This window comes from Thalia democratica, unplaced genomic scaffold, assembly GCF_965202585.1.
Source record: "Thalia democratica unplaced genomic scaffold, ktThaDemo2.hap1.1 HAP1_SCAFFOLD_127, whole genome shotgun sequence".
NCBI lineage: Eukaryota > Metazoa > Chordata > Thaliacea > Salpida > Salpidae > Thalia > Thalia democratica.
Genome location: NW_028139281.1, coordinates 19462 through 45862, shown reverse-complemented (window position 1 = coordinate 45862; position 26401 = coordinate 19462). Strand labels below are relative to the sequence as shown.

The window sequence follows — 26401 nt, the reverse complement described above, 5'->3', positions numbered from 1 at the left end:
TCAAGTTTTTAAACGTAAAATTTTGGGTCATTTTTTTAATTTAAAGTTAAGTTCAAGGTAAAAACCTGTGTTAAATAGTTTAGGAAAAAATAAAAAGGATACTCTAAGCTTCTTCAAATTTGATTTTAAACAAAAAAATATTTGTTGATGACAAAAAAAAACTATCCTTAGGATAGATTTTCGAGTTATATCAAAATTATACTACTTAACATGTTTAAATTGTTAAAATTTCTGGGTTGTTTAAGATTTTTTTCAAATTTTTCCAGATTTTTAGCCTAAAATGTCAGATTCCAGTTTTTCCCAAATTTTCAGGTAAATAATACTTGTAGCTAAACTATAAAAAGCTAGGCATAATAATGAATGAACATATATTGTATATTAAAACACAGTTGCAAATACTAACAAACATACAAAAAACACCACTTTAAATGTGGTCAAAACTTTTACACAAAAATTAAATCTAACAGGAATATATTTTAAGAATATTTAAAATAATATTATACTTTTTAACTACTTATGAGTAACAAAATAAAAGTAATAAATTAAAAATATCTTTACAATAGAAACAAGAAATACAAATATCTTCATGTTAGCAGCAGCAGGGCTTGAAAGCTTGCACTGCCAAAACTCAATATACATAAGGCTATAGATTAAGATATATTTCATCAGATTTATTTTATCCTGACTTTAACTTTGTTCCACAAAATCAAGTACTTGGTGTAGATGTTACTTAAATAATAAACTTACAAGGTTACTTGAATGGTAACAATATATATCACACCTACAAAATAAACAAAAATTAAGTTTTACTTATACTAAATGTTGATATTAGAAGATCTTTTATGGTAACATTAAGGGTTATCTTTTGTATGTAAACACTATAATTTTTAAATAAGAAGAAAAATAATGAAAACTGGTAAAAAACTTAAAGTGTACTATAACATAACTTTAAGGGTCATAGGGTGATCCTAATTTTTCTATAACTAAAGCTTGTTTTTATGAAAGCTTAAAGTAAGTTTATACTACTATTTTTAGAACAAAAAAAAAAAAAACAATTGCCTCAACACAAAATGTTTTTATTTAATATTCCATTAAACTATATGATATTAAAGTTTTTTATGACCAATTTTCATAGAGTTCTGACAAGTTTATTAGAAATATACCTTCTTCATTAAACAAAATAAACTTCAAATTTTGTAATAAAAGAAATGTATTTTTAAATAATACTAACAGTTTGTAGAAATATATTTTTTTTAAACTTAATTTATGAATTTTTTTGATTATTTTATTCATTCTTTTTCCTGCATATTGTTAAAAATTTTATTCTTACTACACTGAGTAAGTTTTAAAACAATGATCTCAAAAACAGAAAAAACAGATAAAATTTTAAAAACAGACCATTTAGCCTTTTTATTTGGGCTTCTTATAAAAACTGTTTAAACTTTCTAAACTTGTTCAATTGTATTTCATAAATTTTTATTTTCTTATTCAAAAAAAAAAAATTAACCAATTATTTTAGATAATGTGCTGTTTTTGCAGCAAAACTACCATTGAGTGTTTATTTTATTTACCAAACTCTGTAAGTTATGAGATTTTTGTAATTAAATAAAACCAAGCAATACAAACTATAAGAAACTTCTCAAAAAAAACTTTCCAGTTAAATGGCACATAGTTAGCTTTACCCACAGTTTACTAAACAATCTTTAAATCTTTTTAAACATTGCCACTGAGTTTTAGTTTTAGTTACTTTTTAGTTTTATCAAATCAAATTTATTATACACTATACATTAAGTCTATAATAGAATAATTCCAAGTGCTTCCACCACTTTCTGTGGTTAGTTTATATACAGGGTTATAATTTTATATTATGTTTTTATACAAACTTATAAGCTTATAACAGTTAATTAAGTACAAAGATTATAAATTAGGGACACATACTATTCACTATTTAGTTTTGAGAAACTAATACTAAAGCAATATCAGGTGCAACCATTCCAAGTACTTCCACCACTTTCTGTGGTTAGTTTATATACAGGGTTATAATTTTATATTATGGTTTTATACAAACTTATAAGCTTATAACAGTTAATTGAGTACAAAGATGATAAATTAGGGACACATACTATTCACTATTTAGTTTTAAGAAACTAATACTAAAGCAAACATGTTTGTAAAGTGCTCTTTAGTACTTCTGTTCTCATACTTTTAGATTTCCTTTTGTATGGATATTTTAAGTATGCATTTATTTATACTCTAATAACAGGTGTTTACATAGTAAGTAAATAATTTTTTTTATAATCAATTCTGTTTTAAATTTTACTTACTTTATAACAACTTACACCTTGTTCAACCTTTTGAACAAACCACTTACAAACATAAATTTACAATAAGATTAAAAATAAATAAAACATACTATTAAATACTGTTATTCAATTTCATTGCAGAACTTATAACGATGTGATAAAACTATATTACTTATATTTTACATAACTAATTATTGTTTATTAATTTATCATTATTATTAGTTAATATGTACCAATTTGACAACTGCAATTTTTTTAAGTAAAGTTTAAAAAACTAAAGAATCAGATTTTAAAGTACCTTACTTCTAGATTAACATTTATATAACCTCATTTATACATTTATTTTTCAAGTACTTGTTTAAAATGCCTATGATTGACTACAATTAAACCATTAAGTATGTATACTTCTGAAAGTTCTATAAAATAAAAATAAACTTTGATGTCAATAAATTCTCCATACCATATAACAATATTGTACTTGAATATTATTTAAATTTGATGGAAAGTTTTGAGCTATAAGCACTGTTCATTCAAGCGTTTAAGAGAAAGCTCACAAGGTCATGTGATATTTTGATGCAATATAATTACAGTCAAAATAAGGAGAAAAAAAAAGTGAATATAAGAATTTACTAACATAATGTAGCATAAATTTAAGAACGTAGCTATATAAACTAGCCACAGAAATTGGTAGAATATTCCAGCCATAGTCTGCTGCAGTAGATATGATATTCAAGAATAAACATCTATATTGTTTGGTTGTTTTGTATTAACTTTTAAGTTAACAATGTTTTTATCTAATAAACATGTCTATATTCTTAGTTTCAAGCAGTTAATTTTCATTTTAATTTAAACATTCTCAATGTATAATTAACGTTAGATCTAACTCTTGTGTAAAAGTTTTGAACAAATTTAGAGAATTTTTTAAACTTGATTTTTTTTTATATATTTGTTAGTGTTTGCAATTGTTCTTTAAAACAACAGTTCATTCATTGTCATGCCTAGTTTTATATAGAGTAGCCCAAAGTATTATTAAATATCGGCATTAAGTATATGTTAAGTTTATTATTTAAGTTACCTACATCCATAGACTACAATTAATGGTTCAATAGGTTACATCGACATTTCTAATAAAATTAATATAAACACCTTACCTTTAAAACAGTGTTTTCCAAAGTTATTCAAAGGGAGACCATATATTGAAACTCACCCTAGATATTCTAGAGCTGATAGACTAGAGCAGAAAATAATAATTAGGGGTATTTTAGGAAATTACACTACATATTTAGAAAATGTTTTTAAAGTTTATGGGGTCACAAGCTGAAACAATAGAAAGCCATGAGGCCTTACTTTTACTAGATGATGGAAAAAGAAGAAAAAAGGTTTTTGGTATATTTAAAACAAGTTTTAAAGAATTCTTGCTGGAGGTGGCCATAGCTTTTTATTTTTAAAATGGGGGCCTTATGAAAAAAAGTTTGGGAAGTTTTCATCTAATGTATGTAAATTTTTTAATTAAGTAAATTAAAAAACAGTTTGTATAAGGATACTCTTTTGCAAATGAAATACTGAAAGAACTTCCTTCATAAAACGTGCTTCTATATTCAAAAAACTTCTATAAACGGGGGTTTTCCTATGAGCGAAAAACTAGACCAGGGATGTTTTGTTTGCTTCACAATTCGTACAACAACTCTTGTGGAACATCACCGACAGCAATCAAAGTAACGGAAAAGATTTTGGCAAAAAATTAGTCAAAATGATGGAAATTTAAATTTTACCATGAAACGATTGAACTTATACAAAAACTTTTTGTTAACAAAGGTATTAATTACATTAACCTCTCGCATATTTACGCACTCGTGACGTTACGCATTCTCGTTTAGTTACGCATTTTAGAGTTCTAAAACAATAAAAAAAATAAAAAAACGTTTTCTTTTAAATTGCACAAGTAGGTTTATTGTATTTTTTAATTTAAAATATGTTTTTCAATGCTAACTTACCTTTCTATATCTTTAGACTAATTGATAAACATTTAGTTATATCTTAGTAAACCAGAAGTTTTGTTAACAATAAGAGATTAAATTAAAATTCTGAAAGAAATATGACTGTGTTAAATGATTAAAGTATAATGAAATAATGAGAGTTAAAACACAAATAAATAATACAGCATTTTTATCCTATATATAAAAAAATCTAAAAAATAAATCTAATGAAACTTCCTAGCAAAAAATAGCAGTTATACTTAATAAATATAGAGCTTACACTTAGCACAAATCTCAATTGTTTTTTTTTTTAGTAATCATATCACTAGTTAAAAAAAAAGAGTATAAATGTTAAGTACCAAATATGTCATATATAAAAAAAGATAAAGATAAAATTAACTTATCTAAATATCGTAAAATTTTTACAGTAACCTCTCGCTTATTAACGAAAATTGTGTCAACAGAAAAATGCGTAAAGATACGAGAGATCGTAAAGATACGAGAGGTACCAAATATACCTACTATTATGGCTGCTTTTTTATATTGCTTCTAATAAAGAGCAGACTGGAGACTTCCACACTTTTAACAATTTGTTTATTTTATTTATATATATGAAAACAAAAGATAAAACTGTTCAAATATAAAAAAAGATTAAAAGCTTATTGAAATAATAATACTTGTAGAAAAAGTTTACGATATTAAGATAAGTAAATTTTATCTTTATCTTTTTTTATATATGACTTATTTGGTACTTAACATTTATATTCTATTCTTCTAACTAGTGATATGTTTACTAAAAAAAAACAATTGATATTTGTGTTAAGTGTAAGCTCTATATTTATTAAGTATAACTGCTATTTTTTGCTAGGAAGTTTCATTAAAGTTCTTTTTTAGATTTTTTTCATATATAGGACAAAAGTGCTGTATTGTTTATTTGTGTTTTAACTCTCATTATTTCATTATACTTTCATCATTTAAAACAGTCATATTTTTTTCAGAATTTTAATTTAATCTCTTATTATTAACATAACTTCTCGTATACTGAGATATAACTAAATGTTTATCAATTAGTCTAAAAATATAGAAAGGTAAGTTAGCATTTAAAAACAAATTTTAAATTAAAAAACACAATAAACCTAATTTGTACAATTTAAAAGAAAACATTTTTTTATTTTTTCTATTGTTTTAGAATTCTAAAATGCGTAACTAAACGAGAATGCGTAACGTAACGAGTACGTAAATATGCGAGAGGTTAATGTAATTAATACCTTTGTTAACAAAAAGTTTTTGTATAAGTTCAATTACGTTTCATGGTAAAATTTAAATTTCCATTATTTTGACTAATTTTTTGCCAAAATCTTTTCCGTTACTTTGATTGCTGTCGGTGATGTTCCACAAGAGTTGTTGTACGAATTGTGAAGCAAACAAAACATCCCTGGTCTAGTTTTTCGCTCAAAGGAAAACCCCCGTTTACAGAAGTTTTTTGAATACAGAAGCACGTTTTATGAAGGAAGTTCTTTCAGTATTTCATTTGCAAAAGAGTATCCTTATACAAATCGTTTTTTAATTTAATTAACAAATTTACATACATTAGATGAGGACTTCCCAAACCTTTTTTCATAAGGCCCCCATTTAAAAAACTGAAAAGCTATGGCCACCTCCAACAAGATTTCTTGAAAACTTCTCTTAAATATACCAAAAACTTTTGTTCTGCTTTTTTCACCATCTAGTGAAAGTAAGGCCTCATGGCTTTCTATTGTTTCAGCATGTGACCCCATAAACTTTAAAAACATGTTCTAGATATGTAGTGTAATTTCTTAAAATACCCCTAATTATTATTTTCTGCTCTTCACTATCAGCTCTAGAATACCTAGTGTGAGTTTCAATTTATGGTACCCTTTTGGATAACTTTGGAAAAAAGCTTTTATAAAGGTAAGGTCTTTATATTAACTTTATTATAAATGTGTTATGTAACCTATTGTAGTCTATGGATGTATATAACTTAAATAATAAACTTAACATATACTTAATGCTGATATAAATAATACTTCGGGCTACTCTATAAAAAACTAGGCATGACAATGAATGAACTGTTGTTTTTAAGAAAAATTGCAAACACTAACAAATATAAAAAAAAATCAAGTTTAAAAAATTCTTTAAATTCGGACAAAACTTTTACAGAAGAGTTAAATCTAACGTTAATTATACATTGAGAATGTTTAAATTAATATGAGACTTACCTGCTTAAAACTAAGATTAAAAACATGTTTATTAGATAAAAACATTGTTAACTTAAAAGTTAATACAAAACGACCAAACAATATAGATGTCTATTCTTGAATATCATGTCTACTGCAGCAGGCTATGGCTAGAATATTCTACCATTTTCTGTGGCTAGTTTATATAGCTACGTTCTTAAATTTATGCTACATTATGTTAGTAAATTCTTGTATTCACTCTTTTTTTTCTCCTTATTTTGACTGTAATTATATTGCATCAGTATATCACATGACCTTGTGAGCTTTCTCTTAAATGCTTGAATGAACAGTGATTATAGCTCAAAACTTTCAATCAAATTTAAACTATAATCAAGTACAATCCTGTTATATGGGATGGAGAACATATTGGCATCAAAGTTTATTTTTATTTTATAGAATTTTTAGAAGTAGACATACTTAATGGTTTAATTGTAGTCAATCATAGGAATTTTAAACAAGTACTTGAAAAATAAATGTATAAATGAGGTTATAAAAATGTTAACCTAGAAGTGAGATGTTTTAAAATCTGATTCTTTAGTATTTTTAAACTTTACAAAAAAAATACAGTTGTCAAATTGGTACATATTTACTAATAATAATGATAAATTAATAAATAATAATTAGTTATGTAAAACATGAGTAGTAGAGTTTTATCACATTGTTATAAGTTCTGCAATGAAATTGAATAACAGTATTTAATAGTAAGTTTCATTTATTTTTAATCTTATTGTTAATTTATGTTTGTAAGTGGTTTGTTCAAAAGGTTGAACAAAGTGGAAGTTGTTAACAAGTAAGTTAAATTTAAAACAGAATTGATTATGAAAATTATTTACTTACTATGTAAACACCTGTTATTAAAGTATAAATACAATGCATACTTAAAATATCCATACAAAAGGAAATCTAAAAGTATAAGAACAGAAGTACTAAAGAGCACTTTACAAACATGTTTGCTTTAGTATCTGTTTCTCAAAACTAAATAGTGAATAGTATGTGTCCCTAATTTGTCATCTTTGTACTTAGTTAACTGTTATAAGCTTATAAGTTTGTATAAAACCATAGAATAAAACTATAACCCTGTATATAATCTAACCACAGAAAGTGGTGGAAGCACTTGGAATGGTTGCAACTGATATTCTGTTATAGACTTGATGTATAGTGTATAAAAAAATGATTTGTTAAAATTAAAAAGTAACTAAAACTAAAACTCAGTGGCTATGTTTAATAAGATTTAAAGACTGTTTAGTAAATTGTGGGTAAAGCTAATTATGTGCCATTTAACTTTTGAATTTTTAAAATTTATTAGAGTTTGTATTACTTTGTTTTATTTAATTACAAAATTCTCATATCTGTCATAGTTTACTTATTACAGTATGAAAAAGAATGAATAAGAAAAAAAAATATCATAAAGTAAGTTGTATGTATTATTTAAAACTACAATTCTTTTATTACAATATTTTAAGTTTATTTTTTTTAATGAAGAAGGTATATATTCATAAACTTGTCAGAACTCTAAAAAAATTGGTCATAAAAAACTTTATTTCATATGTTGAATGGGATATTTCAAAAAACTTCTTGTGTAGAGGTAATAGTTATTTTGCTCTTTAAGTAGTAGTATAAACTTAATTGCTTTCATAAGAACAAACTTTAGTTATAAAAAAGTGTTGGATCACCTTATGACCCTAAAAGTTATGTTATAGTATAGTATACTTTAAATTTTTCACCAGTTTTTATTAGTTTTTAATTTAAGAAAATAAAGTTTTTATACTTAACAAAGCCTCAATGTTTCAACAAAGGTTCACTTAATATCAGAATTTAATATAGGTTAAGTTAAGACCTAGTTGTGGTTATTTGTGTAGGTGAGTTATATATTGTTAACATTCAAGTGACCTTGTAAGTTATAATTTAAGTAACACTTACACAAAATAAAAAGTGTAATGGAACACCAGTTGCATTTAATTTAGTTGAATACTTAATTATCTTGAAAAAACTTATAATAAGTCTGATGAAATATTTTTTAATCTATAGCTATATGTATACTGAGTTTGGGCAGTGCAAGCTTTCAAGCCTTGCTGCTGCTAACATGTAGACATTTGTATTTCTTGTTGTTTATTGTAAATATAATTTTAAACATTGTTATTCCTTACAAGTAGTTTTTTTTATTAAAATTTTAAGTAGTTAAAAATTTAATATTATTTAATATATCCTAAAAATATATTCCTGTTAGATTTAATTTTTGTGTTAAAGTTTTGACAACATTTAAAGTGGTGTTTTTTGTATATTTGTTAGTATTTGCAACTGTATTTTAATATAAAATATGTTCATTCATTATTATGCCTAGTTTTATAAAGTTTAGCCACAAGTATTATTTACAAGGCTGTCAAAAAACCTGAAAACCTGAGAAAAACTGGAATTTTGCAATTCAGGCTAAAATTCTGGAAAAACCTGGAATTTGAGAAACTTTGAAAATAAACCTGGAATATTCTAGAAGTTTAAAAAAATAACTAAAAAGTCTTGAACAACCTGGAAATTTTATTAATTCAAACATGTTATCTAGTAAAGTTTTAAAATGACTCAAAAAGTACATCCTATAGATAATTTTTGTTTGTCATAAAAATATTTTTTTATTTCAAAACAAATTTAAAGTAGCTTTACAGTATCTTTTCAATTTTTTTTTAATTACTTAACACAGGTTTTAACCTTGAACTTAACTTTAAACTACAAAAAAGATCTAAAAGTGTACTTTTAAAAACCTGGAGGAAATTTTCAAAACCTGGGGAAAGTTTACAAAAAATATTTAGTAATCATGTATTTAATATCAGTATTATTTAAAGGTGATTTTTTTATGCTTATTAGTATGGTTGTAAAACATAGTATAACCATTACAAGTTATTTACCAATATCTATAGCTTATAGTGTATTGAGGTATATTTCTTACAAATAGAATGTCTGCTTTTATACTTAAATTTAACAACTGTATGTTATGTACTATTATTATTTATAATAATGTAATGCAAATATATTTGAATAATAGTATAATTATTTTATATTTTTTATATAAACTATCATCAGATATTTTTTTATTCAAACATTTAAGCTTTCTAGTGATAATATGTTATCTTTGTTGCACATAACCATATATCAAAAGTACTTTATAATGTTTTTTTAATTTGTCTTACAACATCTTAACTTTTAATTAATAACCATAGTTATATTTATAAATTGTAATGTACCCCTTTACCTGGAGTCCTGGAAAAACCTGGAATTTGACAATTTAGGTAAAAAAACCTGGAAAAATCTGAAATTTAAGAAATTATGAAAAAAACCTGGAAAAGCCTGGAATTTTGAACAAAAATCCTGGAAAAACCTTGAATTTTTAAGAATTAAAACATGTTCAGTAGTAAAATTTCGGTTTGACTCAAAAAATTTATCATATAGATAAAAAAAATGTGTCATCACCAAATTTTTTTTTACTTAAAAAACACATTTAAAGTAGCTGTATAGTATCTTTTCAATCTTTTTATACTATTTAACACAGTTTCTTACCCTTAATTTAACCTTAAACTAAAAATAGACCGAAAATGTGTACTTTTAAAAACCTTCAAGAAATTTGAAAAAACGAGTGGCAACCCTGTTTTAAGCACTTTAGGAGCTTATAGGCATATATTATTATTAAATTTTTCATATTTTGTTTTAATACAAAAAAAAGATGCCAGGCTGCATAAAATGTTTGCTTTTAGATTAGTAATCATAATAACTAGCTCTGTGCCTGATTAAATTACACACTTTTAAGTTCCATTATCTAATATTTTCATACTTACATATAGACCTCATTAAACAAATAAATATCACTTAATTAAGCAAACAAAATTAATAAAAACTTACAAACTTAATAATTTGATAATTATCTACAGTTATCATTGTAAAGTAAGCAAACAAAATGCTTAGATGTAGACCAGCGGACTGCTATGAAGCAATTGAGAAGATCGGACAAGGCACTTTTGGGTTAGTTAAAGTTGTTTTCAAATTTCAGGCGTTTCTTTATACTGGTTTTGTATCATACTAGAAAGTGCAATTGATTTTCTTATTTGCAGTTTTAAAGTAACATCATATTTTTTTGGTATTTTATGATCATTTCAATGAGAGCTGAGTATAATTTTGAAAAATTATTCAAACCAACTTAACAACTTTCATACAAAACTTGTATTTTAGAAATTTTGAAAAGAACCTGGAAAAATAAGAAACTTTAGATAATTTTTAAATGTAAAGTGTAGAATTTTCTTCATGTACAAAATTCTATTATGAAACAAAAATATCATACCGAAAAAAAATGGTTTTAAATAAACCTGGAATAATTTATTGTAAAAAACCTTTGGCAACCCTTTACATATATATGTATAGAATTAGAAAAGTTCAAGGCAAAGAAAGAATTTATTAACAAATAATAACAATATACTAAACAAAAATTACGTTTGTTATTTTGGATAAACAGAGTAGTGTTCAAAGCAAGGGACAAAGCAACTAGAAATGTTGTAGCGTTGAAAAAAGTTGTCTTGGAAAATGAAAAAGAAGGGGTTTGTGTTTATAACACATTTACTATATTTAATAGTATTATAATTAGTTTTTTTATTTTATGTTCTTCTATATTTACAATTGTTTTATTTTAGTTAATATTGTTGTAATATTTTTATATTAACTATTTTAGTTCCTTAATAAGTGTTTGCGTTTGAAAATATATTATAATGGTTAAAAAAAGGGTGGTATTATTTTTGAAAATAATTTGTTTAGTTAAAATTAAATTTAAAAAAAAGTAGTAAAGATTAAAAAATAACAAACTATGGTTAGGAAGCTTAACGTTTTTAGTTTTTAACTAATTAAATTTTCTTAAAACCTTTGTTAACAAAAATTATTTTTTAAAATAGTAAGGATTAGTATTGTCGTAATGATCAAAGTATTTTTTATGTGTTTTATAATGTTGTTCTACTAATAAAAGATATGAAAACTCTAGTTTTGAGTCTAGTTTTAAATTACCTTTAAAAGTAACAAAGAAATATAATAATTCAGCAGTCAGTGTTCTAACTTTAGATTATTCAACACACTTACAAAATACACCTGTACTGAAATAAAGGTGTTAATTTTATTTTATAAAAAAATATTATAAAGTTACAAAAGCTATTAGTGAGTCAAAACTATTCTGTTTTAGTTAATTTTCTTTTTGTTAAAATGCTATGTAAAGTATGTAAGCAGTATTTTATAAACTTATCAAATCATCAGTTTCTATAACCGCGTTGAAAGGTATTAATTTAATTATAAAAGGAATGCCAAAAAAACTTGGAATCCTGAAAAAACCTGGAATTTAACAATTTAGGCTAAAACACCTCTTAAAACCTGGAATTTAAAAATATTCGAAAATAAAACTTGAATTTTGAACAAAATCACTATAAGTCGAAATTTTAAACAAAAGTCACTTAAAAACCTGGAATTTTAAACAAATTTCTAAAAAACCTGAAACGTTAAACAATTTTTACATATTAATTAGTAAAACTTTGATTTGACACGAAAAATCTATCATGTAGATAATAAATTTTTGTCACCATCAATTTGATTTTGATCAGAACACATTTAAAGTAGCTTTACAGTGTCTTTAAAATTTTGTTATACTACTTAACACAGAATTTTACCTAACTTTAAACTAAAAACATTACCAAAAACAAGTACTTTCAAAAACCTAGAAGAAGCTCAGAAAACCCTGAAGAAAATTCTAAAAAGTATTTAGCGACCCTGTTTAACAACGTTCAATAGTTATAACTAACCATAACATTTTTAAACTTTTTAATTTTTGTTATTTGATATGAATACACTAATTTTTATTTTTAATTAGTTTACTATAGTATTTAACTACTAATAATGCAAAGTAAATAAGTGTTGTGATAATTTTAAACTAGTATTCACACAACTAAGATTAGTACTTTGTTTTTATTTTATCAAATTGACAGTTCCCATAATTCCGCTGAGAGCGATCAAAATCTTGCAAGAGTGTATTTTTTAAATAAGTAAACCTTAAAGTTTTAAATAATTTAGAAAATACAATTTTGTATACTTTTCTTTTTTGTTTATCAGTTCCCAATTACTGCTCTGAGAAAAATCAAAGTCATGCAATTGTCTATCTTTCTCTAAAAATAAGCAACTTTTTATGTTATATATATATATAATATATTTTAATGACTTTTTACACAACAGTTTCCAATTACTGCTCTGAGGGAGATAAAAATCTTGCAAGCGCTCCATCATAAGAATGTGGTGGATTTGATTGAAGTTGTCAGATCTAAAACTACAACCCAAAACAAGTATGTTTATGTAGTTTTGTTGATTATAAATAAATTGTTAACATTTGTAAACCATGGCAATTTGTTACGCTTGTGCAAATAAGACAGCTAACATATGTCAGTTATATAAAAAATGTAGGATTCTGTGAAATTTGTAAAAAAAAATATTTGTTTAAGCCTAAAAAGTTACGATTTAATGAAATATAGTGTAGTATTTACATAGTATTGTGTAGTACAAACCACAATAAATTTTAAAGAGTGCAAAAAAAAACATTGAATCCTAGAAAAGCCTCGAATTGATAGTTTTTGCTCAAAAAATCTATATAAACATAAAATTTTACAACCTGGAAATTCGAACAAAAGTCACTAAAACCTTGAAAAAGTTGGAATTATAAGCAACTTTTAAATTTTAAGTATTTAAATTTTAATTTGACACATATAACCGATCGTAAAGATTAAAAAAATAGTTAGAATCAGATTTTCTTTTTTTGAAAACACATTTAAAGAAGCTTTAAGATATCCATTTAATGTCGTTTAACATTAAAGATATACATTTAACATAGTTTTTTGCCTTAGACTAAGAATAGACCCAAAGACGTGAAAATTAAAAATTAGAGAAGGAATTTGCCAAAAATATTTGTCTACATGTTTAGTTATTTATATATATACATGTTTCTACTGTTTACAGATAAATGTGTGTCATAAAATATGTTTTTAGTTTACTAATACACAAAATAAATAAAATGTTTACATTTTTATAAATATATATATACATGTTTTTACTGACTACAAATAAGTTTGTGTCATAAAAATGTTTTGAGTTTACTAATACACAATAAAATTTTAGTGACAAACTACTTATAGTGTTGTATTTTTATCATCAACAATACGTTTTTCCTTCAGATTCGGAAGCGTTTATTTGGTGTTGGAATTTTGCCAACACGATTTGGCAGGTCTTCTCTGCAATAAAAACATAAAGTTTTCACCCGGAGAAATTAAAAATGTTAGTATATTTACAAGTTTTCACTTGGTAATGTAAAAAGATTTGTTAAATTATAAATTATGTATGTAGAGTTGCAGAAAATCATGAAATTCGACAATTTAGGCAAAAATATTTAAAAAAACTAAGAACCTAAAAACATTGAAAATAACTAAAAAAAAGGAATTTTAAAAAAAGGCAATAAAATACATGTAAACCTTAGATTTTTAAACTATTTTTACATGTTAAGTAACGAAATTTCCACAAAATTCAAAGAATTTATCATAAACATTAAATCTTTTGTGTCACTTAAAAGTTTCTTTTATTAAAAAAATACCTTTTAAGTAGCTTTACAGTATCTTTTCTATGCTGCTATACTATTTAAGACTACTTTTTTAACTTAGGATAATTTTATAAGAAAAATGGACCATAAACTTGTTTTTTATAAACTTGGAAGAAAATCAAAAAACCTTTTGCACTCCATGTGAAAAAGCATGCATTATTTGGTGTTCTAAATTATTCAATATAAATTGTATAAATAATTTTAACTGATATAAACCTAGTAGCTTGTAAAATGACAGTGATAAGCTTGGATTTATAAAATTATTTTTAAAGCAATAGAAATAAGTAAAAATAAAGTATTTTAACACTTTATTTTTAAAATTATTTCAAGTTTGCTTATAGTTTAGGAATTCAGATCAATTTTAGTTAAATATCTTGTGTAGACACACTAATTACTGGCACTACAAAACTTTAGTTGCAACTATGTAGTTTAATAAGGAACTCTAAAAAAGTATTATAATAAGATAGTTTAATATTTACTATTATATATATGTATATGTAAAATGAATAATGTAACAAAGTTCTCATTCTAAGTATTCTAAAATAATAGTCTAATAACATAGAATAATATTATTCTAATGTTAATAGATACATGTACAGTAACTGATATAAGTTTCTTTATTTTATACATAAACAATTAATGTATCAACTATTAGAAGGATTATTTTATTCTACATGCTTGTTGATAAATAATTTGTATAATGTATAATACAGATGAACTTTTTAAATAATTTACATAAACAAATAATGTACTAATTAATAGAAGGATTTTTTTACTTGCATTACAAAAACTATGAACAAAAGAATGATATAAACATATTGTTTCTGTTGTACTTATATAAAGATATACTTATTTTTTTTTGGTCATTAGATAATGTACCAATTACTAGAAGAACTGTTTTGCACGCATTATAACAAACATTGGTTCAATACTATAAACATAATGTTTTTATTATTTTAACAGATAATGAATCAAATGTTTGATGGATTATTTTACATGCACCGCAATAATATAATACATCGAGATATGAAAGCAGCCAACGTTCTCATTACAAAAGATGGAACACTTAAACTTGCTGATTTTGGATTAGCTAGGTTAGAAAAAAACAACTAATATAATAACTAAATTATTGTTAACTACAAAAGATGCAACGCCCCAACTTTCTGTTTTCGGCCTTGCGAGGTTATTATTAGTCGATTTTGTTTTGTTAAAATATTACAAACTTTAAATTTATTTTAATAACCCAACCTGACTAAGATTTCTTATTTTACCTAAAAACAGTTTCTTAAATGCTTATTGTTATCTTTTATCTGAAAACTATTAACAGATAATTGTTATATATTAAAATTTGTTATAATAACTAGAATAAAATCAAATTACAATTTATTTTAAACCCTAATCCAATACTTGAAATTTTTTTAAATCAATTTATAAACTATTAAAAACTAAAAAAAAATTGTGGAAACTAATACTATAAGTTTAAAACAATTAATTAAAAGTTCTATGTACGTTTATAACACTCAAAATGTTTAATATCAATTGAATTAAATAAAGTTTTTTTTTTTTTGATATTTGTTTAACTTTTTATGCAAGATTTTACAAATATGTGAAAAAGAAAACACGAAAATCTTCAAAAAATCTCATACACCGGCCACTTATCGAAAAGCAAAAAATAATAAATTGATATTTATAGTTTTATAAAAATTATAATGGTTACAAAGTAATGAGTTTCAAAAATTCTGTTAGTAATAAAAAAAATTATTAGGTTGTTTTATTTTAAATTTTTATCGTTTGTAAAAGTAACTAACATACCCACAAAAATTTTAAATTTCAACTAGATGACTTGAAAACTTTTTGTTGTAGTTTTAATTAAAAAAAATAGCACAAATTGACAATTATAAAGCTATATTTTTCATAATTATGGCCTTCTGTAAAACTTTTAAAGTGAATAAAACATTTAATATGAACAGAGTAAAAAATAAATACAGTTATGGATTCACCTTTAACTAGTTATTTAGACTTAAAAAAACGTTTTATAATCAGTTTAATTCAGTATTGTCCTTCAGTTATTAACCAAAATATTTAAATTTAGTTTGTTTAATAGTGTTACTCCAATCTCAGTTCCTATAATGTATAAAACTATTAGTAGTTTATTTCTTCTGATATAAAAAATAATAATATAAATTTACAAACACCTATGTAATGCACATAAAACAACTAAAACAAACATTTTTCACTAAAACTAACACATATAACTAGCAAAACTTAAGTTCTTAATATTAAGTAAGTGTTGTAAATATGACTATTTAGCAGAATTTGCAAGTATGATTAATCAATCAATTTTTTTTCTGAAATGATGTAGTGTTCTAAAATTTTATTTTCACAACTTGTAGTTTAAAAGAGCTAACATTACTATTTTGACATTTATGTATCATTTTTATTAATATTAATATAACTTATAAAAGCATAATACACAACAAAATAAGTAAAGTAAACAAGCATATTTGAAATGGGTATAAATAATAATTATTTCAGAGCATTCACAGTTCGCAAGGAAGGAGAAAAGAACAAATATACAAACAGAGTGGTCACTTTGTGGTACAGACCTCCTGAATTATTACTTGGTGAGAATTTTTATAAATTTGAATATGAAAACAATTGTTGCATTGCATTTATATTTTATATCTAATTTTTGATTGAGTTAGGTAAATTGCTTTTATTTAAGAAAGTTATCTTGTTTTTGTTAATGTCATATATACCTTAACTCTTACTTGGTTAGTAATTATACACTTTCTTTATAATCTTTAGTATTTTTGTTACATCTTAATTACTGTTTAAAAGTTAAAAAAATTACTTTTTTTTATCTAGAAATTATATTAATTGTAATTAATATTTAGCAATGGACATAAATAGTTTAGAAGTAATAAAAATTACTGTTTTTATTATTACACTGTTTATCTTATATTATTTACCTTAATTATTAAAAGGCGAAAGAGACTACGGACCACCAATTGATCTTTGGGGTGCCGGATGTATCATGAGTGAATTGTGGACCAGAGTGCCATTAATGCAGGTTTGTATTTAGTCAATTATATAGGTAAATAGTAATTAGTATTTTATTTGCCATTAATGCAGGTTTGTTTAGTTTATTATTATTTTAATTCAGTTACATTGTTAGAAATTAAAAGTGTTTGAAAAGTTTTTTCTAGTTACGTTTAAAATTTTGTAAATTTTTAGAAAACACTGGTGCAGGTCAATACATCAGGGTTGCAAAAAAAACTGGAATCCTGAAAAAACCTGGAACTTGAGAAGTTAAAAAGCATTTGAAGTTGTGAACAAAATTCACTAAAAAACCTGGAATTTTTAACAACTTTTACATGTTAAGCAGCGAAATTTCGATTTGACACAAAAATTTTGTCATATAAATAAATAGTTTTTGTCATCCAAAGTTTTTTATTAAAAAACACATCTAAAGAGGCTTTATGGTATCTTTTGATACCATAAGTTTTATTTTTAACAAAGTTTTTTACCTTAAACTTAACTTTAAACTAAAACGACATCGAAACGTATACTTTTTAAAACAATGAAAAATTTCAGGTATTCTCGATAAAATATCTTAATACAAGTGGAAACCCTGCCAACTTGACAAAATTTATAACTAATACCAACCTAAATTACTAATTTGAGGATAGTTTAAAAGTGGTAATTAGAATAATAAAAGTTTACAAGTTCAAAAACAAATATTAAAAAAATACATATTTATAATAATTAGTTTCAATGGTCTTTTACTTATACTAAATTATATGAATGTTTCCCTAGCCTGTAAAAAATTGATAGTAAAACTTAAATCTATAACAGTTAAATATTTATTAATATTTTAATTACTACTGAATATGATTATTACTTTCTCAGGGAAATGTGGAAAAGAACCAACTCGATCTTATAACCAACTTATGTGGATCAATCACCCCAGGAGTTTGGCCTGGAGTTCAAAAATTACAACATTACCAATGTTTAATTGTAAATGATAAAAAACAACATAACAGGTTATTTATTAAAAATAAATATGTTTATTTGGCGTTGAAAAATAACAATATTATCAAATTTATATTGTGAATGATAAACAACTAAATAACAGGCTATTTTATTAATGATAAGTACGTATACTTTTTGTTAAAAAATTACAACAATATCCAGACTATATTTAAGAAACAACACAATAGGTTATATCATATTTTTTATAATTTTGAGTTGAAAATTCGCAACATCTTTAAGATTATATTGTAAATAATAGAAAAACAACATAACAGGTTTGTTATTACTTTATCTCAATTAAAGGTTCTTAAAGGGTTTTAGAGAATAGTAAATTATAGAAGATTATTGCAACAAGCGAAACAAAACTTATCTAACTAAAAAATGAAGTAAAAAAAATAAAAAGATACATTATAACTGCATCACACTATACTTAAACTACATTTAAACATAAACGACCATAAAATACTAATAAGTAACTTAGAACTTAAGTAGAAAGCATTAGTTCTTGAATCTAATTGTTTAAAGCTCAACTTTAGCTTACCAATTACTTACAAATTACCGTGCCGAATGCTCATAACTTTCGAAATTTTGGTTATTTTATATCAAGAGCAAAGAAAACTTCTTTGTTCTTACATATTCATTGAAAAAAAATTAACTCCTTCGAATAAACAATGTTGTTTTAAGAAACTGAGAAAAATCTTTTAAGAAAGCTTATCAAGCGTTTTTACTGTGACAAATAACTCCATACTTATTCACATGCTTGTTGATAATAAGTAAATTTTGTTGATAATTTTTGTTGTTGAGAAATTTGATTAATGAAATAGATGAGTCTCAATGAAACTAAATACCATAAAATGTTGCTTACCTTTAATAAAAGTTGTGTGCAGTTAGGTAAATATATTTTTAATTAGCTTAATGAAGAAAAGAAAACTTAAAAGTTCTTACTATTAGTTTATTACAAAATAAAATTTTTTGATTAATTTTTATGGTTTAAACAGGTATTTGCACATTTATTTTTTAAACAAAACAGACAAAAAATAGAATGTGTTTCAGTGCTTTATGCACAAAGAATTTTCTTCAGGGTCTATTTTCCACAACAAATACATTGCTCTAACTTGCTTATTAAGTACACAGAGCTATGTTCCAGCTTTGAAATAAAACAACATATCTTATAACTACCAGCTCATATGTTTTTATCTAACTATACTAATTTGTAAGAATTGAACATGGTACCTTCTTTACTAGTGTGACGTAATTAGTCTTCCTCACACATAAATTTCTTTATTTTTTAATAATAATTATTTATTTTAAAACAGGAAAAGGGTACTGAAAGATAGACTGATGTATAAAATAGGAGATAGGGACGGATTGGATTTGATCGACAAATTGTTGTGTTTAGACCCTAAAAAGGTAAACAAACTTTATATGTATAAAAAAATTACTAGTAGTTTTAATTAGAATATATTAATATGAAAAACAAGCCCTTGCTAAAGTTTGTTAAACAAAATTCACATAGTTTCTTGTTTTTGTTTGGTAGGTATCTTTTATGCTTAGTATAATAATTTAGTGAACTTGTTTTATTACTGGTTTTTACAAAGACATGTTTCTTGCATTTAAAATATTTCAGTGAACACTGTAATATATATAAAATTGATAAAATAAACAACTTATACAAAACTCAACAGAGGATTGACGCCGACAACGCGTTGAATCACGATTTTTTCTGGAAAGACCCTCTACCTTCTAATTCGCTGAAGTGTTTGGAAAATTTGAAGGAGAACAACTTCGAGTTTACCAAACGTATGCAAAAGGTATTTGAATGTTTAGATTTTTTTTATCTTTTTACAGTTTTGAATATCTGCCACAAAATCATCAGAAGCTAATGTATTTGTTTGATAAAAAAAAAGTTTCATTAAAAATTTGAGGATCTCGAGTGAAATCACCAAAACGATATCTGATTAAATGTTTTATTGTAATAAATATTTTATTTAAACTTCAAACATCTGCAACAAAATAATCGAAAACGAAAGGTTCTAAGCTTTCAACTTAAATAAATGTTAAACAACATTTAAAATATCTGCAGCAAGTTAATCAAAAGCCTATTTTTTTTGTTTCTACATACAGCGTCGTGACAAACTTGAAAAAAAGTTCTACAAAGAAGCGGTATTTTATTGTTTTGCATTGTAAATAAATTAAATTAGTTTTTCTTGACAGTTTTATTATCAGAAACAAATGGTTTTGAAAGAATTACATTAATTTATTTTTAATCAGTTTGTGTGTTTTCAACAAAAGGTGTAAGCGTAGATATTTTTTGTTAACAATTTCGAGTATCGAGTGTTTCAAAATCACCAGTAAAAAAGATAATGATGTTTTTTTTATTGTTTCTATTAGCAACGTGCAATTAATGGACCAAAGTCACCAAAAAAGACAGAAGAAAGTTGGTACTTAAATATATATGTGTTTTTAGTTGTATTGAGTTAGTTTTTGTTATTAAAGTTTTGAACACCTTTCGTATTTTTTCATCCAAATTTCGAAATATTGTTTTCGAGTAATGAAAAATATCTGAAGTTTCGAAAATTTCTTAGTTCAAATTTTATATTACATAAGTATACCGGAAAAACTACCAAGAAATAAATTTTCACTAACAATCAATGCTAATCTAACTATTTGTTATAAAGTTTTCTGCCGCTTACATTTTTTATGTGACTTAATTAATATGTTTTAAATAACGGGAATACAAATTTGTATTTTATTAACTTTGCTGTGCTATACATTCAAAAACTCACACGCACCCACAAAATTTTTTTTGTTTTTTGCTCTAACACTTTTTTATTGACCTGCAGTTAAGAAATTACTCCTTGATATGAAAGTATGTAAGAAATAGGATGAAATAGATTATTTACTCATAGTGTTTATTATGGCTTTTTATCATTATTACTTCGCAAAGCATGATCAACGTGACAACAGAGCTCACCTCTAAACTATATTATTAGTAAATACATTTTCAAAATATGCCTAAACTAGTTTAGTATCACAAATGCTATCATAAATGTTTTTTTTAATGTTATAATAACTGATAAGGCCGCAAAACAGTATCAGCATAGTAATTGAAACCGTCCATATGATTAAATATTTTTGATATTTTAAGTAATTAATTTTACATAATCTTAGCTATTAACTTTAGTTGCTTTTTTATTATTAACTAATTTCAGGCGGCAAAACAACACCAACACAACAACAGGCACCATCCTTACAATTATCACCAGAGAAATAATAATAAACAGAAAAAAGAAAATTCTTCAAAGCAGTATGAAGAGAGAACTTACTAGAATATATAACATTAACAGTGTACTTGTGATTGCCTTAAAATAGCTGATTTTGTGCAGATACGTTTTTAATGGCATTTTTTTTTTTGACTATAGAAACTAACATTTTCTTTTATATTGTATTGTTTACTATACAAACACTTGGTATCTTTTATCTTGTGAATGTACTAGATAATGATTTAATTTTGTTATTATTCTGAATTGTTTTCTTTATACGTTGTTGGGGCTTATACTGACTTTTGTGTACTTTGAGTTATAGCAAATTTTGGACTTATAAGATTAATTTAATTTGATTTTTGATTTTTTTTTTTATTGACTGTAAAGCTGATTTTTAGGACGAATGCTTTTTATTTTAATATTCAGCATCTTTATATGAAAATGTTGATGAAGTTTTGTACAATAAACTTATAGTTTATATAGTATATATAATAATTTTTTTTTAGACTTAATACAAAATATATACATATTGAAGTCTTTTGTAATAAAAATTTAGTTATTAGTACATAACTTGATTAAAATTTTGTGTTTTATTGTAGATTTGTTGTTAACTGCTTTTACGGTTATGTTTGTTTTTAAATTAGTTTTTTTAAGTGAAGTGTTTTTTACACTTTAATAGATAAACAAAAAAAAAGTAAGGAAGCTTAAATATTTAAAGTCCTTTGATTAACTTTAAAATATTTGGCTACGTTTAAGATTCTTTAAATGAATACAATTTTCAAAAAACAATAAATAATTCTGAAATTTGGTCTTTACTTATAGTTTTTCAATGCTGCTTTTGTTTATATGTGATAAATGATGTTATTGTTATTTTCAAAAAAAAAAAACTAAGTAGAAATTGTGAAAGTTTGTTGTAAACTATAACTATATGGTTTAAAATTAAATAGATTTAAAGTTCAAAAGTTGAAAATTAAGTTATTATACTTAACTTAAGTAAAAATTTAAAATTAAATAGTAAATTATTTTTTACTGCTCTTATGACTATGCGTTTTGTTAGGTTTGATGAAGTGCTGTTTTTTTTTTTTTGAATCATTTGATACAAAAAAAGTATGTGTATTTGTAAGGTAAAATGTTTGAAGTCTTATGTAATATTTGCAATCGTTATTTTTTTAGGATGAATAGTTCTTATTTTCTTACAACATTATGTCCTTTTAAATTAACAATAAATTATTTTGAGACTATAAAATAACTGCTACAAGTAATAAGATTTAATATTTGTTCTATTGTGAAATTGTGAGTTTTTAAAAGTCCAGGAAACTAAATTGTTTTTAAAATAATAACTTTTCGTTTAAAAACAAGCATGATCTAAAAACTAACTAAGAAATAATTTACTAGCTTGTTCAATTTGTTATAAATTAATAATGCTTAAAAAATTACTATTCTTTAACTGCTTTTTGCCATTATCGAAAATGTTGAAAGATTTCTCATATTATGATTTATGTAAACTTTTTTAATTTACTGTTCCAAATGTAGCAAACACAGCCTAATAAGTTTGTTATGTTAATTATCTTTTTTTTTGAATACAAGAGTTATCTAAGATACTGTTGTAATAACAATAAACTTTTAATAAATTCTTTTTTTGTTATATTACAGTTAGTTCAACTTTTTAATGTTTAATATTGAGTTACTTATTATTTTATCACATGGTAGTTTTATGTTAGTTTTATTTTTAACTACCCCAACTTAAATTTTATTTTGAATTTTTTTTCATGTGCCTTATTTAGTGAATTCTTAAAATTTAGTAGCTTTACAAGAACAGAACTAATAATAGTAAAATTTAAAAAAACAATTAAACTTATTTACTGTTTTGTTTAATGATTCCTTTTTTTAGTTCTGATTTTCAAAACATAACAGCTTCATATTTTTAAACACAGCTAATTAAGTATTTCGATAAGTAGTTAATTGCGAATACTTATTTCCAACTAAATTAGGGGATATGTTTAGAAGTTTTCTTAACTTTGTAATTATTTACTAGTTTTGATTTGTTTATTTTCATGCTAAATAAATTTCGTATGCTTCCAATATATATTGTTTATTTTATAGACAAAATTATAGTGTATTATTTTGTTGAACAACATCAAAAAAATAAAATAATATTTCTGGTGAAAAAATTCTCAATAAAAACAAGTTTTACTTTTTCATTTAAACTCAAAATTTTCTACTCTGTAGTTTTATCAAATATAACTCAATTAAAACTAAATTAGAAGTATCTTGTTTTTTATTTTTTAGTGCTCATTATTTTTGTTTTTAAGATTTTAGCTAGTACTTAAAAGCTGAATGCTAAATTTAAAAACTTAAAAGTAAAAAATAAGTCTTAGGTCAAAAAGTTTATATAAATCACCCTGTATAAAATCTCGATAGTAGTTTTGTTATTTTTAACAGTCCTGAATTCAATATTGCTCAATGAGTATTGTTGCTGAAAATTGAAATTTTATTAAAAGTTTAAACCTTCAAGACCTGGTTTCGACAGTTAAAATTTGATAGTTTTTTTTCGAAACTGACATTATAAATAGTTAAAAGTTCTGTCAATCACTAAACACTTATGCTTGTATAATTAATTTAGCTAGTTACTAAGAGTCAAAAATGTTTTGAAAGTTGAAAATACTTGCAATAAGAAAAACCTTTTACAGTTTATAGAATTTGTATTTAAAGTTTTGTTCTATGTCTTGAAACCAACTTCAAAATTCCCTGCTTTTAAATACTTTATATTTGAAAATTACATTATTTGAAGTAGAAAAAAATAATCAGATCAATATGTTTACAAGCTTGAAGTGTAGGATGGATATCTAAAGCTTTCCCCCATTACTTTTATTTAGAATTTGAGACGACTGGTAAATGTTTATCTTTAAAGAAATTCATACTCGTCTTAAGTGAATTTTTTAAAGTTTGATATAAACTAGTACAAGTGCAATTTTGTATAAAAAAATAAATAATTATTTCGTAGTTTAAGTTTTCATTTTACAGTAACCTCTCGGATCTTTACGCACTCAAGACGTTACGCACTCTCGTTTAGTTACGCATTTCAGAATTCTATAAAATTAAGAAAATAAAAATTTTAATTTTTTTTAATATTGCACAGATTAGGTTTAATGTATATTTTTAAATTAAAATATGTTTTTGAATGCTAACACACCTCTCTATATCTTTAGACTTTGTAAATTAATGTTCCTTGACTTATTGATAAACATTTAGTTATACCTCAGTATATCAGAAATTTTGTTAACAATAAGAGATTAAATCAAAATTCTGAAATAAACATGACTGTGTTATAATGAAAGTATAATGAAATAATGAGAGTTTAAAAAATAAAGAAATAATACAGTAATCTTGCCCCATATATCAATAAACACCATTTTATAAATGTAATAAATGCTTAATTATAAATTGAATTTGCTAAGTAGAATAGAATATAAATGTCACATATAAATAAAGATAAAAATAATTTCTACTTGATATTAAAATAGTAAAATTATTTCTACTCGTATTATTTTAAATAAAGTCAAATCCTTTTTTTTTTTTAATATATGTATAGTTTTATCTGTTGCTTTCATATTTATAGTTGTAGTAAACAAATAGTTAAAAGTGGGAAAGTGCCCACTCTACTTTTAACTAGAAGCAATATTAAAAAACAGCCATTATAGTGAGTTTATTTGGTACCTATCGTTTCTTTGCGATTTCTCATATCTTTACGCACTTTTTCTGTGGACAAAAATGTGCGTAAATAAGCAAGAGGTTACTGTACAACAAACTTTTGACTTGACTTTTAATCAAACGATATGTTTTGCAAATTTATCGCCCAACTTATGTACACAACTATTTTTAACAAAAATTTATGTAGAAATTTAACACTTTTCAAGTTTGTAGTGACGTAGCAGTTGTTTAAAAAAAAAAAATGTTTTATCAACCAAAAACAAATACAAGGAGTTTTTAAAGTATAACTGCCACTTTAGTTTTAAAATTTTTATTTGGAGCTGGTACAAACCAGCTTGAAGTTAGTAGACCGGAAAAAAGTTAATGAATTAACAATATACGCTCTCATTGTTAATTAATATTATAGCGTTAGAAAATTTAAAGAATAACGTAAATTAGAATAGTTCTAATTTATTAAATCTAAACTAGCATTATGGGTTATTCATTTAAACTAATTTCGTTTTTGTATATATTTTGCAAATAAACAAGTAACGGTTGTTTTACACAAATAGATATTTAACTAAATTCTGTAATCCAATGTTAGTAGTTTTCCAATTATCTTACAGGTAATATTGAATTATTAGGAGAATCAAAAGTCCCTTTTTGTTGTACTAAATTTATTTAAATTTAAATTAAATAGCTAAAGAAATTAAGTCTATAAAACAAAAGCTAAATTTTGCTTTTTGCTTATCAAGAAATTTGCTAGAAAAACTATAAAAGACTGGTTGGAATATAAAAGCAACAAGAACTTAATAAATCTCTAGTTGTTAGTGACGTATCAAACATTAAACATTAAAAACCTTATATATATATAAAAAAAAACAAAAAGTATTTTTTTTATTTATGTTGACAGTACGCTTCGGGTGTAAAACAGAAGACATTTGACTATAAAATTAAGATATACTATAACAATTTAACAAGCTGTTGTAAAGCAAAAGTAATATCTGATTTTTGATAAAAGTTTGTGTCCTCTTTAATTTTTAAATATACATGATAGTTTTCTTAAGCTAAGTACAGGTACTTAATTCTTTTATTAAAATTAATGTTGTTGTAATCGTTTAGAAAAAAAATTAAATCTATGAAATTGTACTTAGTTTTGCTATTTCTTTAGAAACTACAAACATAGATCTAGGGTCTATATAGGCTCTTCATAAAAACTTTCGTTTTC

The 26401-nt window shown here is 24.1% G+C and overlaps 1 protein-coding gene across 1 annotated transcript; it reads left to right on the top strand.

Moving 5' to 3' along the window:
- The first annotated feature begins 10477 nt into the window (after nt 1-10477).
- Nucleotides 10478-21549, top strand: LOC145845683 (cyclin-dependent kinase 9-like). The gene is made up of 11 exons (XM_082952791.1): nt 10478-10542; nt 11030-11111; nt 12778-12884; nt 13767-13866; nt 15149-15279; nt 16721-16809; nt 17173-17258; nt 18098-18231; nt 19537-19630; nt 19906-20031; nt 21433-21549. Exons 1-11 carry the CDS (start codon nt 10478-10480, stop codon nt 21547-21549), a joined length of 1131 nt encoding a protein of 376 aa, XP_082808917.1.
- The last annotated feature ends 4852 nt before the right edge of the window (nt 21550-26401 follow it).

Coding starts and splice junctions, on each gene's coding strand:
- LOC145845683 (XM_082952791.1), top strand. CDS start 10,478: ATGCTTAGATGTAGACCAGCGGACTGCTATGAAGCAATTGAGAAGATC. Junction 16,810..17,172: donor ACCTCCTGAATTATTACTTG/GTGAGAATTTTT, acceptor AATTATTAAAAG/GCGAAAGAGACTACGGACCA. Junction 17,259..18,097: donor CCAGAGTGCCATTAATGCAG/GTTTGTATTTAG, acceptor TTACTTTCTCAG/GGAAATGTGGAAAAGAACCA.